The following is a 15,627-nucleotide window of genomic DNA, read 5'->3' as shown; positions in this document are numbered from 1 at the left end:
GATCGAGTCTTAACAGTCAATGGAAACTCATGTATTTGAAGAAATAAGCCTGAAGATTTCAGAAAGCCTGACTTTCCCTTTTTAAGATATATACAGTCATATGTACATATTCACAGATCTGTCCTATGAAAAGAGGGAGCTTATTACAGAAATCGTAGTTTGTCTCAGTTCATACTATTTAGAAAGCAAAACGAGAACAAATAAACGTAAATATCTACATACAGAGTACAACAGAGCAACTATGGAATAGACAATGCTGTATTGTGATCTCTCATCCCCATAACTCCTCTGTTCTTCCAAACTTGTAGATCAGAGTACTGAAGAAGAAAAAGAAAGGGGAAAAAAAAAATAAAAAAAAAAAATCAGGCCATACATAAAGAGGAAAAGGGCATTTTAATAGTTAACGTACAATCTTACACTGTTACACAGTAAAAATCAATGTCCTTCCAGCAATTTTAACTTCTATTCACATTAGTATCTATTTTTCTGTTTCTTGACTTTAGTCATGCAAGAGCACAGAACAGATTTAGGAACTGCTATTTTGCACAAGAACATAACTGGTTTTCCAAACAAAGTCATAGAAGAGTCAGGCAGTAGTGATCACTGCCCAGCATTTAACACAGTACTAGAAGGAAAACAGCACACTAACTTAGGCGGATAAGAACTTCCAAAAGAGGAAGTCTGTAAATCAGAGAATGTTCAGGGAACTTTTCACCCATCAGGAACAAATCTAAGTCTATCAGGTATTAGATAAGCTAGCCATTGCTATGAAATAGTAAAGAAAAAGGCAATAGGATGTCTCACCTACTGCTGGCAGGAGAGATGCTAAGGCGTTTGTTGTACAGAGAGGATATTGCCATTATCCATTGTGTCACAGACACTGAATATTTCACCCAGAAAATTGTCATCACTTAGTCATACATACACTAGTCCAGAAAGAACTGGACTAACAAGGCTTGGACCGTTAGGTGGATAAAGAATTGGTTGCATGGCAATAACAGAGGGGTGGCCAGAAAGGAGAGGGAGGTGATGGTCCCTCTCTACCCTGCCCTTGTGAGGCCCCATCCTACAGGAATAAGCAGAGCTGTAGGACAGGCTCCGGAGGAGAGCCACGAAGATGATCAATGGGCTGGAGCACCTCTCCTGTAAAGAAAGCTTGAGGGAGTTGGGCTTGTATAGCTTGGAAGTGAGAAGGCTCCAGGGAGACCTCATTGTGGCCTTCCAGTACTTTAAGGGAGCTTACAAGCTGGAGGGGAACTGGCATTTTACGTGGCCTGACAGTGATAGGACAAAGGGGAATGGCTTGAAGACAACAGTGGGGAAATTTAGGTTAGATGTTAAGAAGAAACTTTTTACTTAGAGAGTGTTGAGGCACTGGAACAAGTTGCTCAGAGAGGTTGTGGGTGCCCCATTCCTGGAGGTGCTCAAGGCCAGGCTGGAATGGGGCCCTGGGCAGCCTGAACTGATGGGGGGCACCATAGCAGGGGTGGTGATGATCCTTGAGGTTTCCTCCAACCTAAGCCTATATGATTCTATAAACAAGAACATGAATCTCTGAACAGTGCTCTGTCTCTAAGAAGGGGTAATTAAAGAATTGCTTCTAAGCACTGGAGCAAACAGGGTAGTAAGTGATAGCAGAGTAAGAAAAGTAATCATTGGATCTGTTTATAAAATGATTAATATCATCACATCAGTTCTCTATATTGTGCCAGTTTACTCTGTGACCCAAGTGATCTCTGCCTCACAGGTTTCACTCCTCAAGCGAAGATCACAGCAGGTAATTAACTGAAATAAGGGGGCTCTGCACTGTCAGCAGAGCTCCACATTGTCAAAGATCAAGTCTGGTGTGAGCTTTGGTTAGAATTAAATTTCCAGAAGTACCTATGTGGATGAAAGCAGGTGTGTGCAATACTCCTTCAAAAGGAAGGAAACTGATCCAGGTATCTTACCTGAAAAATATCAATGCATTCTGGAAAAACACTGCTAATCCAGGGTAAACATTGATGTCTGCAAAGTAAGTAACAAAGGAAATATTAAGATTCTTTCGTGCAGGAAAGGGTTTCTAAAACACTCATCACCAACAAGAAAAGTAGGTGGCATTGCTCTAGCAAGGACCACTTCCACTCTTCTGGATAGTCTGTCTTTCAGCAGAAGTATTTTCTATATCTGAAAATAAAGTTCAATGCCAGAAAATAACGTTCAATGACAATCTGTAATTTTAAAAACACTTTTAGATTTCAATCAAGAGTTCGGGCATTGTGTTTGGTTGCTTTTTGGTTTTGCTTGGTTTGCTCTTAAAACAGTACTTGGTAGCAGTTCCTGAATAACAATAACAGCTACCAGTGTCTGTATTTTATACAGAACACTTGTATATATCTGAACTGCTTGAAATGGTTCATTGTGGTAGTTCCTAACTTCAATTTCATCAAGCAATCCTCAAATCCATACAGTAAAGGACTGTGAAGGGTCCAACATGTTACAGATTTTCATTCACAGCCTTCAGGAAAATGAAGCTCATAAACAAACCACCATATCACAAGATACATACCAAGCTGAAACAGAATACTTCACATCAAACTTGATGATACTTCCACAAAGCAGTGAAACCCATTTCTAAAACTAATCAATAAAGAAACTTACTCTGTGTAACATATGCTCCAAAAAGAATCCACATTGAAGCAATGAGTGAACCAAACATCAGCATAAAGCCAATGAAGAGCCAAACACGAGCACCTGCAGGAAATATTAAAAGCCCTGAGAACCACATAGTGATGATAGTGTACATGTAGTGACATACGATCAGACACAGAAGGTTCAAAAGGAAAGGGTTAAACCCTGTGTAAAGGATAACATCATCCAAAAATTGTCTTCTTTAACAAGGTAGACAAGAGGTGGATATTAGCAAACAGTTACCAGAAATTTCTCCTCATCTGAAGGGAATGCCCGTAACATCATTTAACATCACATGGAGTGGACTACTTAAGAGATACACTGCCAAAGCTATTGTTTTTCTGAGGTAAGGATGGCATTCTGATAAGGTACACAAAAAACCCTTCCTGTGTTTACTTCAGAAAGGTATCTTCATATGGATGAAATCCCTTCATTTACTCGGTGACCCAAGAGGTCCCTTTCCCTTACATGCCATCCTCCTCAAGTAAAGGTCAAGGTAGATAACTAATTGAAATGCTGGAGACCCCGCACTGCGAGACATTGCCCACTCAGAACGGAGGATGAAGCCTCTGCAAATAACCAACTTGCTCACTCGTGATAAAGGAAAAATCTTTATGTGCAAAGATTTACTCCAACAGACTTAAGAATGAAACATAGGAATGCATTGTAGCCTCGTTCAAATGAGTAAATCCTCCCAGATTTCCCATGAGACGTCCTGCTGATCACATGAAAACTGATGCTGGGAGCCACATAGGAAATTGTAAGGGAATTATGAATGAAAGAAGAGAGAGAGCAGCAGGCCTACAGACATCACACAGTGGGTGACGTACCGAGGAAACAATGTTTGCAGTGCACTCTAAAATAACAGATTCAGAAGGAAATCAGGTCCATTGCTTACCACTAGGCAGAAATTTATTTCTCTGAACAAGTATACGGGACAAGCAGAGAAAACTTCAGGTGTTCACACTATAAAGAGATCAAATTTTCCCAAGTTTGCCTTTTAACAATGACAGTACTTACCTTCAAGTGTTAATTTTGTAAAGAATTAACAGAACCTTTGTCCTACTTCTTAGCTTCTGATTATTATTTAACCACTGCATGAAAACAAAACAACAATTCCTTAAAATATCAGTCCTTTAACCCAGCATTATTTTAATTTACCTGTTCTTCCTAAGCATCCATCACTGTAGCTGTCTCCTCTCACCTGTGCATTTGATACAGCATTTATCCTAGGAACAAAAAAAGCATGGACATTTCAAGTTATCAGTTAAAAATCCCAAGTATAAAACTTTCATTTGTTTGTTTTTTTTTTTTAAAAAGGTGGAAAAAACTCTGGAAGAATTACTGCCATTCTGTATGGTCACACAGTATTACATCACCCCTAATGGAGGGATCCCAACTGGCCTTCAACCAAACCCTATGTTCCTGCTGAAGTTTACCTAAATGTTTGCATTAACAGACCTGTAAGCTGAAAAATCAGAACTGCCTTTTTTTAAAGTGACTGAAACATTGCTGGTCATTTTTTGGCCATCTGTTTAAGTTTTTAGTAGCACTAAAGTCACTTTTCAGGAACAATGATGGTCAGTAACACAGTCTCATGACTGTAAAATGCTTTTTGATGTCTCTGCTTTGCAATGAATAGCAGAGATCTTCAAGCGAGACGTGTCCTGTGAGGGGGGGACTATTTATTTTCTTAAATTAGACTGCTGAGGAAGAAAAACAAACTTCAAAATACCAAATAACAAGAAAGCTGTGAATATCCATAAGTATCTTTTTTTTCTCTCCAATAAAAACTCATTTCTTTTCACTAAAACCCATTACTTCCCCTCAAGCTTGCCACGTTTACATCGTCACAACAGATACAAGATTACTCAGAAGTAATTTATAACAAAGTTTTACCACATGTATATGGTCTAGTAAAGATGGTGTTTAAGAGTTCACACTTACTATACAGTGAAAGAACTCCCTTCTATACACACTTACATGAAAAAAGCTAGTGTTGAAAACACCCCACAGGTATGGAACGCGTGGTTCATTTGCTCTGGCTTTGGGTAAACTACTGCAGCATCTATCATTATCCACCAACCTGTGAAAAACTAGAAATAAATAACACCAGTACTATGAGGCAGGAAGGGCACAAAAACAGACTGACAAAACATGTCTGTACATCATTTAATTTTCCTTTATCAAATACTGACAGAGAAAGTGACTAGCTTCAAGTCAGACTAAACTTTTGATAAGCAAGTTCTGCATTATACCTTAAAGTGGATGTTTTCACAGAAGCACTGGAGAATTGGTTCTGTTTCTATTCAAATTACACCTCAGCCTATGGCTGAGTTCTCTGTACTACTTTAAGGACAAGAATCCGAAACATAAACTATGAATAATGTAAGTAATTTTGCCAAAACTCCATTAGGCATTGCAATATTTTTTTAAAGAAGAGATAGTAGGACCAGTTTATTATTACTGCGATCATAGAATGGCCTGGGTTGAAAAGGACCACAAGGATCATCCAGATTCAACCCCCCTGCCACAGGCAGGGTTGCCAACCACCAGGCTGCCCAGAGCCACATCCAGCCTGGAAAATTAAATAAAATGCAAATTTATGTGATCCATAAAAAAGGATGGCTAATAGTTATACTTGGGGAAAAAAAAAAAATCTGAGAAATATGCTGGATCAAGGTGCAGTTAACAGCAAAACTCCACAAAATTTTACAAAAATAACTTTGTTGTATTTTCAAATTTGTCAGCACGGTTATGACCCAGCTCCTCTCACAGAGGAGCAAACACTCACGTATTCATAACTTACCAATACACCAGCAACTATGGAAGCAATGGCATTTCTTCTTTCACTCCAGTCAATACACTCACATTCTGGCCACCGGAAGTTGTCCAAGAATCCTGCCATTTCCTCACAGATTAGATTGCTGCTCTTGTTCTGCACTTACACATGAATTCTTCCATTAACAGCAGCGTTCTAAGCACCTGAAACATGGCCAAGAATGTATTTAGCACAGAATGGTAAAAACTCGAGATGTTTGACAAACTGTCATGAGCAGTCTAAAAATGTATATTTTTGCAGAAGTATTCCACACATTCTATAGCTGTTCCATTGAGCTTCATCAAATAGAGCAAACTCCATCACAAACAGAGTTACAATATAAAATCAGCACATGAGCACTGCACTCGATGCATCGTACCTGAGATGTAAACATACTGCTTATTTATTTGTAACGTATAGAAACAAAAGCGGGAGCCAAAAAAGCAAAAACATTTCACCCTAAGTTTCACCACTGAACTGTAATCCTATCACTGGCAGTTAAAAAAAAGAGTAAGAGACACAGGGCAGGACTTCACATGCAGAGCAGAACCTGATCTTTGAGTCTGATAAAGGAATCTTAGATAAGATGCCTGTATTTCCTGTCTCTAAACAAAAAAAGAGAATATAGCGTCTTTCCATCACAGTGGAAAAGCGATCACCTCAGTGAAACAACTAATACCAAGGGTAAGGGATGTCCTCCTCTGCAGCCGGATGATCAGTCACAGATCTTCATACACAGAAAAATGAAAGCAAAGTTCATCAGTGCTCGGGTGGCCCTTCCTTGTTTTGCACTCTCAAAATGATTCCATATGTACTTCATTTGTTCCTCTTCAGTCCATGAAACAGTTTATCTTCCTCAAGCAGAAATCTATTCTTCCTGCCAGAATCTCTCTCTTCCCCTCACAACCTCTTGATCACTCAGGGCAGAATGCAGCCCATGGCTCCTGTCACTGTCTTCACTGCGGACTATACAGATTATGCTCTGCAGTACAGCTGGCCACAAGCAGGAGTAGGTAATGCAGCATATTTTTGTTGGTTTTGTTTTTTTCCTTCTCTACTGAGAACAATGGCACTTCTGTCAAATCCACCAAATTTATTATCTTGCCTGCTAATACTCTCACAAGGAGCAGCTGAGGGTGCTAGGGTTGCTCAGCCTGGAGAAGAGGAGGCTCAGGAGAGACCTCATCGCTTTCTACAGCCACCTGAGAGGACGCTGTGGTGAGGTGGGGGTCAGTCTCTGCTCCTGGCTAACAGTGATAGGACAAAGGGAATGGCCTGAAGTTGCACCAGGTGAGGTTCAGTTTGGGCATCAGGAACAACTTCTGAGCAAGAGCGGTGATGCAGTGGCACAGGCTGCCCAGGGAGGTGGTGCAGTCACCGTCCCTGGAGGTGTTCAGGAGCCGTGTGGATGTGGCACTGAGGGACGTGGGCAGTGGGCGTGGGGGGGGTGGGCTGGTGGTTGGACCGGGGGGATCTTAGAGATCTTTTCCTGCCTTAATAAGTCTATGATTCCATACTTTTTGAAGACCTATTTTTTCAAATCTGTATTTTCTTTCAGATTCTTTTCCCGTAACACACAGTTTTAATAGTACTGATGTACTTAAAGGTGTTAAATGGTTTGCTTGGCCAGCCAATTTAATTAAACCAAAGTTCAAAGCAAATAACAGGTGGCATCTGGTACATAGTACTAACATACATACGTACATAGTACGTACATCACACAATAAGACCCGTTCAATGCCACCAAGTCAGTCACGATAAACTTAACTCATGGCACGATCCTCTTACTTACTAAACACGTTTAAGCACTAAGTTTAAAAACAAAACAGAGGCATTTTGATCTCATGAAAAATCTGAGACAAAACCCCTCTCAACTGTTTTGAGTATCAAACAGAATTTTCACAACTGCATAAGTGACAAGTGAGTGAATGTAGTGCCCAAGGAGGCTGTGGATGCCCCATCCCTGCAGGCATTTAAGGCCAGGCTGGATGTGGCTCTGGGCAGCCTGGTCTACTGGTTGGCGACCCTACACACAGAAGGGGGTTGAAACTGGATGATCATTGCGGTCCTTTTCAACCCAGGCCATTCCATGATTCTATGATTCTAGTGCTGCACTGATCTTTTTTAAAATATTTTTTTTAATATACATTTTAAGATATGGAGCAGCTTTCTACCAAAGCATATTTTACCAGAAATACTGACTCACCAACCTACACTTTGCTGTAACCTCATCTCTGTGCTGAGAAGAAAAGCACCTCGATGATGCGAAGAGATGAGATAAGCACTATCTGCTGGCAGTCTTTCAACAGCAAAGACTTGTAACTGACTGTACAATTTTCCTCTTTCACTAGAATGGCAGACATTGGGAAACATAGCATAGTGTTTTTGCAACACAAGACAGACAAGAAGTTTGGAATTATTTCTACATGTGTCTAATGCTAGAATAATGCTAGCTTCGATTTCACAAAGAGGAGTGCTAGAGTGGGCTTCTGGCAGTAATGGGGATAAAGGAGCTGATGTCTTTGCCCTTTTTCCTTATATAATGTAAACATTAACTGATGCCATGCAGAATTCCGCAAAGGAGTCTCTCATACAATTACCTCAGAAGAGTGCCACGCAAGAGTAAAAATAACATTTGTCTTCATATTTCTATAGATCTGCATGTGTAGAGACTTCACAGTGACACAACTAAAGGCAGTGATGCACCATCCCTTCCTGTGTGACTGAGCGTTTCCTCACTCCATGCCCACCACAGACAGATATTTCTGTCTATGAGAGGACAACACTGTCCCTGTCCAAGCAAGAACAAACTGGGCCTAAAAAATAACTGGGACAGTTATAGCTGCTGCAGAAATAACATTCAGTAGGTGCCAGCACCTGGGTTAAAGCAACTAGGGTATCATTCACGTGAACGAGGCAAAACAACATACCACATGAGGCCTGGAACATAAAAGTTTCTTCGTAAAGTTAGGTTCTCTCCCCCAAAAAGACCGGTTCCACGTGAACAAAATGTGAAAGCGGTGATAAGGAAGCGAAAAAAGCCTGCACAGGGAAAACTATCTTAGGCTGCAATACTGCTAGGCTACAAAGAATGGGGCCTGCTATATCCAAGCAGAAAGCAAAAGACACACCAGAGGAAGAGCCACTGAAAGCCATGAAGAACATATTCCTTCCTCCCTTCCTCAGGGAAGGAGAAAGCACCTTTCACAAGACATCGGTTAGAACACGCTGTAAGCCATATACATGCAATGCACAAGACCTAGTGGAGGAGCAGAGGATACTCGGCAGTCACCGCAAGGACCTTACAGTAGCACTTCTACCCCGCTCTGTGCCAGTGGTCCCCGCTGGACCACTCCCCCATTTCTGCCACCACGTGAGTTTCACTTTCAGTTTCCCACACACAATACCGTATCGCCTGCGTTTCAGGCACGGCGATAAAAGAAAGGACAGGAACTTTCCGATTAATAACCCTACGGCTAAGGGGCCAAGGCATCGAACGGACAACGGCCCCCCGCAGCCCTCAGCACGACACCCGGCTCCAAGGCGCCGTGACCGCTCCGTTACCCCGAGGGGCTCAAGCCCCCACAGCGGCGACCCGAGCCCCGCCGGCGGCCGTCACGCTGAGGGCGGCCTACGGACCTCCACGTCCCCGCCCCCAGCCCAGGCCCGCGACTCCGCCAAAAGGTCACGGCACCGGGGCGGGCGGCGCGGCCGGGCCCTCGAGCCCAGAGAGCGCAGAGCTGCCGCGCGTTGCCCCGTCCGGGACGGAAGGTACCGGCCCGAGCTTCCCCCAGCAGCGAGAGGGGACGGTGAGAAGACGCGGCGGGAAGCGGGAGCCGTTGAGCGGAGAGCGGGAGCGGAGCGCGCGAGCCCCTGCCGCCCCCACCGCCCCCCTGCTCCCACACCCCTTCGCCCCCTACCGCGGCGCGAGCGGGAAGCGGCGGTCGCACGTACCCCCGTCCTGCGCGAGACTCTTCCGCCTGCCGGGGGGGCGGGGCAGAAGCCCGGACTGACCGGCGAGCGACGCGGCTCTCCGCCAATAGGAAGCCGGTACCGCACGTCACTGGAGGCCGGGCGAGGAAGGAGAGCAACGATTGGGCGCCGCCTCCGCCTTCACGAGCGAAGCCCCGCCCCTCCGTATCCCCGGGCGGGGGCGGCCCTGCCCCCTCCGGTGCTGCTCCCCTGTGCGCGGGGCTCGGCGCCCTTCGCGTCGCTTTCTTCCCGTAACGCTGAAAGAGGCGGCACCAGAATCCTCAACACAAACTTCAAACAACCCTCAGAACAAACTCCGCCTGGCACAAAAGGTTGGATAGCCGGACTTCAGAGAGATGAAGACAAAACACAGCAGTGACACTGAAACTGAATTGCTCCATCCCACATCTAGAGCAAATATAAATTTAAGCTACCGTTCCTTGTTGGTCTTTCTTTTTTTTAATCGTCATTATAATTATTGAAAAAGTGGCTTTTGCACCTGGCAGCTTTTCATGCTACAGGCACGAGGCTGGCTCTAAGTGCCGAGAATCAGGTCTCATCTGCTCCATTAGAACCTAGTAGCTTTAAAAGGTACACAAAAGCCATTCCGAATGCTGACTCATCCATTACGGCAACTTCAGTATTTAAACTGCTGATACTTAACTTCATAGAGAGCCAAAATGGATTCCATCAGAGTCAGATTTATTGGAATCCGGTTCCTATTTACGCTCGTGCAATGAATCCAACTTACAATTAGCGCTTTTCACATCGGTCACTGCATTCATTTAAACAGCAATTCACATCCAATTCCCGTGGAACATAATGAGAATTAAAACCTGATGTTTCTCAGCCTGCTATCCAAAGGACATTTAAACAAGGAAGGATAAAGGTCAAAGTAAAGGGCACAGCCAGACTTTTACTTCCACTTTGTCCTTACAGTGTTTTTACTTACGCGTCGGTTTCACGTTACAGGAATAACAGCATTGTACAAATCATTAAATCATTAGACACCGAAAAGCACAAATTTTGATTTAAGCAGAAGGAAAAATGGGCTGCAATAGGAGAACTGAATTCACTTGTTCCTTAGCAGCATTCACAAAGAATTAATTACCCACAAGTGAACATCAGACACCCCAATTCCTTTAAGAGGTGTAACAGCCAGGTGGATTTTACATTTTCAGTGAATCTGAAATTTCTCTCACGCTACAGGTTTTAGTTATAAAGTGCATTCAAAAGCTTGACAAGAGAGGTGAGCTAATATGATCTTATTTCAATGTAGTATTTAACCACTTCAGTAGAGAAGACTTCCACTCAAACCGTTTAACCCCTTCCCCTTCATTTTCCTTTGTGTCTGAATCAGAAGTCTCCGTGCTTTCCATCGAAGCTTCGTAGGTCTTTTGTGCTCGAATGATTTCTCTGTCTGCACTAAAGTGCACCATTTGTCTGCTCAGAATAGGAACAACTAAATTGAAGCTGTCGATTCTTTTGTTTAACTTCCTGACATCTTCCACGAACTGCTCACAGACGTGATTCCATTCCTTTTGCCTATACGGAGTCATTGGCACTCCAAGCTTACTCCTGGATTCCACTAAGCTCTTTCTTAATCGCTCGATCGTTTCCCGGATTTCTTTCTGCAGGAGGATCCACTCCGGCTGGTATCCGTTGTCTATCAGAATCCTGTTCAGGTTGTGAGTCATAGGATCGATATGCGGACAATCCGAAAACTTCTGCAAAGGTTTTCCTTTCCCGCTGAGGTTGTCAAAATCTCCTTTTGCCATTGATTCCTGGATGAGGTCCTCGACCAACCGTTCAACTGCCTGAGTTATCTTCACTTTTTTGCTCTGTCTCACATCCTTGGCTCTCATAAGGTCCGTTGCAACGTACTGGTTTTCAAGTCTCCGCGTTCGGTATGCCAACACTTGCTCAGTAGCACGGTCTACTCTGAACTGCATGTACTGTTTTTCTCTTTGGCTTGGTGTTCCATAACCAACACCTTCAAAACTCAAGTAGTGTCTATGCTGTGGCGCGTTTGATTTGAGCTGGTCTTCCTCCTCCTCTTCCTTATTCTCAGTGGATTTCTTTTTGTTTACCACATCATTAAGCACAACTCTGTATGCTTCTTCTACTTTCACAAATGCTGCAGGATCTGCTGTGATGGAACCGCTGTCTGGATGGTACTTTTTGGCAAGACTTCGATACGAATTTCTGATATCATCGAGTGAACATCCTTCCTCAAGCTCAAGAATTTTGTAAGAGTCCTTGACATTCCTTTTAGGTTTGTAGCCTGACAACATTCTATGGCCACAGATATAGGAAAACGGCTTCAGGCTTCTTGGAATCATTGCTTGATGTACCATTAAATGATGTCCTATGGTGTTAGTCAGCATCGTATAAAACCACTTTCTATTTCTTCAGATGCAGATACATTATAAACAAACCTACAAACACATTTTTTAAAAATCATATTAAGTATGTTTATGTGAACTTATACAGCTTGTTCAAGTCTTGTTATATTATTGGAACCAAAGAAATCCCTAAAAAAAAAATCAGACCAGTATACTTTCTTTTGCAGACTAACAGTGAATTCTGAATTTCTTGTTAATTTCTACTGAAGCAGTACTAGTAGTATTACAATGTAAATGGAAATTAAATCACAGTACAGCTTTCTCCTGCCATAGCAACAGCGGCACAGGTTTGTTATGCACGTCTTGCTTCCCAAAAGATCAGAGCTTTACTGCCTTTCTACAAACTCAGTGCAACATAAACTGGAACTATGCTTTTCATTGCGGAATTCCAGTGAACAACCCCAGCTGCTTCCCAACAGACTTGTGCTCCAGACCCCTCACAGCTCTGCTGCCCTTCTCTGGACACATTCCAGGGCCTCGATGTCTTTCTTGTAGTGAGGGGACCAAAACTGAACAGGGCCCTCAAGGTGCAGCCTCACCAGTGCCAAGTACAGACGGACAGTAACCTCGCTGGACTTGCAACATAGCACAGCATACAGATCACTGCTTTCTCTCCTACTAGGTGGTTGGTAAAGATAATTTTGTTCCATTTGTCCATTAAACCCACCTATCTACCACTTAAAATGAATGATGATAGCATCACAGAATGGCCTGGGTTGAAAAGGACCACAATGATCATCCAGTTTCAACCCCCCTGCTGTGTGCAGGGTCGCCAACCAGCAGACCAGGCTGCCCAGAGCCACATCCAGCCTGCCTTGAATGCCTGCAGGGATGGGGCATCCACAGCCTCCTTGGGCAATCTGTTCCAGTGCCTCACCAGCCTCTGTGTGAAAAACTTCCTCCTAATATCTAACCTAAACCTCCCCTGTCTCAATTTAAAACCATTCCCCTTCGTCCTATCACTATCAACCCTCGTAAACAGCCCATCAATGAATAATCTCTTGAAATTCAATATCCTGATATGAAGCGGTCCTTACAGATCGGGTTCTTATGCCCCTGGGCCAGCTCTAACTACGCTGGGCAGGCTGCAGGCTCAGGGCCGAGGCGAGCGGAACGCAGCAGCCGGAGCTAACCCCGCCCCTTCTACTCCCAACGGCCGACCCCCACCAGGCCAAGGGGGCGCTGGCACTCACGAAGAGGGCGCCCACACGCACTGCTATGTAGGGCGGGAGAGACACCCCTCCGCGCGACGCCGCCTCACCTGCTGCCTGCTGCCCGCCGCCTCCCCGCTCCCCTGCCCTGCTCTCCCTGTCTCACACGGACGGCTCCCCGCGGCCCGCCGGGGGGAGCCCGAGCGCCGCCGCCAGCTCTGCCGGGAGACACGTGACTCGGCGGCATGCGAGCGGAGGGGCAATGGCGGGCCCGCTGCTGGGGGCATGCGCAGTGCGGTTAGGCAGGCGGCAATATGGCGGCCAGCGCGCTTCTCTCTCAGTGCGTATGGTTATACGTGCGTGCGGTTATACATGCGATCTAGCGCTGAACCCACCCCCCCACGCCCACTGCCCACGTCCCTCAGTGCCACATCCACACGGCTCCTGAACACCTCCAGGGACGGTGACTGCACCACCTCCCTGGGCAGCCTGTGCCACGGCATCACCGCTCTTGCTGAACAGAAATTGTTCCTAATACCCAACCTGAACCTCCCGTGGCACAACTTGAATTCGTTCCTTCTTGTCCTAAGAAAAATGTGGAATGCTTCATGAATCTGTGGAATGTTTCGGGACTGTGGGAATTTTGTTCCTGACTTAATTTTTCACACATCCTGGCTATTACAAGAAATCCTGGAAAGAAAGAGACAGAAGTGTTATTCTTTCATTTTATGAGAGATAAGACTCTTATTCTGGCAGTTTGCTGTTCAGTCATGGATAGAAAATGTGAAATAATCCACAAAACTAAAGAAAAGGGTCTAGAAATAGTTGTTAAGCAATGCTTTAGGTTTTTATGTGGCATGCGTGTCCACAAACCACAGCATTCCAGGACAGTGTCTGTCCAGCATACACCAACCATTAATTGCGTGGAATTTTTGAACAAACTTGGTGGGTTTACTTTGAAAACTGCTCTAGTGGTGTGAAAACAACATGCTTGTGTTAGTGTATTCTTTTGTTCACTGCCTGACTTCAAGAGGCAGAGGTATTGTCCAGCATTATGCTGGCATGCGCTAATTTGGTTTTCAGTGCTGACTGAGCTGTAACACGGCAAGCTTGGTTGTTGCTAACCAAATGGTTTCAGGTACTGTCATGACAGGACTAGGATGCTGAAGAGAACAGCATAGGACTTGGTGGAAAATAACACTACATGTTATCCTTGATGATGTCTATATTAAGTTCCTTCTGAAGGTAAAACATGTATTAATCAAGGGGGGGCCATGATTCATGTACATGCAAGACATGAAGGTAATTTTTGTGTATAAATCTAAGGATATATTTCATTACACTAAACAGAGATGTGAGAGTTTGGTGGGTTGTTTTTAACGTAAATAGTTCTGTTTAGACCACGAGTGCTGTTTTTTATTTTTACACACTGCCTTTGAGAATCCTCTCTTGTTAGAAGATGTAATATTGCTGTGAACAGCATGGAAACTGAGTGATCCCGCCTTTTTCATGTCTCATTGTAGCTCTTTTTTTTTTTTTTTTTTTTTTTTTTTTTTAGGATTGAATACTGTTAACATTGTAGGACTGATTGGTTGGGAAGAGTTGTTTCATCATTAGCTAAGGAAAAATGGAAAGAAGGAAGAGCAGTGCACACTACTGAAGTTTTTGGGGAGGTCTGTTTCGTACAGCAGGAGGCACTAAGGTGATGCTGCCAGCTACCATCAGACACGATAAGGGGACAGGACAGCATGCATGTCTGTCTGCTTCTTTCAGGCTCTCATCCTTATCTCTGGCTTTAGGGGATCAGAAGTCATTTGGATCTGAAGCAGGAGCAGAAGGAAAACTAGAATTCATCAGGAGGATTCCTCAACCTTTTGTGTGAACAAGCTGCAGGGTCTGATGTGGTAAGAAAAGATGCTCCAAAAGAGATACCCCTCTGCAGAGCCCTTCCCCTAGGACTGGCTCTCTTATGGCTTTCTTTTCATCCAGTATGCATGCAAGTTGCTTTGCAAAAAAAAAAAAAAAAGGGGGGGGGGGGTTTGTGTCCTCACTGTGTTGTAAAATGGACAACAAACAAATGGAAATGTTTTTTCTTTTTCTTCTTTTTTTTCCCCACAGAATAGGAGGCATTGCTTGGTCTCACTCTGTTCCCAGTTAGCAATTTGAATTTATTCTGCCTTCTAAAACTTTGGTGAATTGTGAAATGATGATTAAGAGAAAAACTATTTGGCTTTTGAAGACACTTGGCTTTTTATTAATTACCACTGAAGCTTTGTAGAGTGCATCTTTGCTATAGATACAGCAGTTCTTACTCCTTACTTTTAAGCTTACAGCACCTTCCTTGTGATTACAGAAATATTTGTCAAGCAGTGAAAAAAGAAAAGACAAAGGCTGACATACAGGACACTTGCACAGTATGAAGGAAAAGGAAAGAAAATTCTTTTGCCAGGAAATGGGTCTGGTGATTGATAGAGCATTAAGCACACTCTCCCTGTTTATGTGCATGAAGTACAGTACTTAAAATTTAAAATCTCTCTTAGATAATTTGCAGCAGGACAAGGCACCTAAAGTACTTATATTACACTTGGACAATTTAATAACTATGAAA

At 43.7% G+C, this 15,627-nt stretch overlaps 2 protein-coding genes across 2 annotated transcripts; both read right to left on the bottom strand.

Moving 5' to 3' along the window:
- Nucleotides 1-271: 271 nt before the first annotated feature.
- On the bottom strand, nt 272-5,578 carry TMEM50B (transmembrane protein 50B; the record flags this gene model as incomplete). Its single annotated transcript, XM_079549784.1, has 6 exons — nt 272-317; nt 1,950-2,007; nt 2,641-2,733; nt 3,832-3,899; nt 4,654-4,766; nt 5,480-5,578. The coding sequence occupies 6 exons, from the start codon at nt 5,576-5,578 to the stop codon at nt 272-274; spliced, it is 477 nt and encodes a 158-aa protein (XP_079405910.1).
- Nucleotides 5,579-10,728: 5,150 nt separating this feature from the next.
- Nucleotides 10,729-11,850, bottom strand: DNAJC28 (DnaJ heat shock protein family (Hsp40) member C28; the record flags this gene model as incomplete). Its single annotated transcript, XM_079549457.1, has 1 exon — nt 10,729-11,850. The coding sequence occupies one exon, from the start codon at nt 11,848-11,850 to the stop codon at nt 10,729-10,731; it is 1,122 nt and encodes a 373-aa protein (XP_079405583.1).
- Nucleotides 11,851-15,627: the final 3,777 nt, after the last annotated feature.

Source organism: Tetrao urogallus (assembly GCF_951394365.1).
Source record: "Tetrao urogallus genome assembly, chromosome: 1".
Taxonomy (NCBI): Eukaryota; Metazoa; Chordata; class Aves; order Galliformes; family Phasianidae; genus Tetrao; species Tetrao urogallus.
This window is presented reverse-complemented; position numbering and strand designations above follow the sequence as displayed.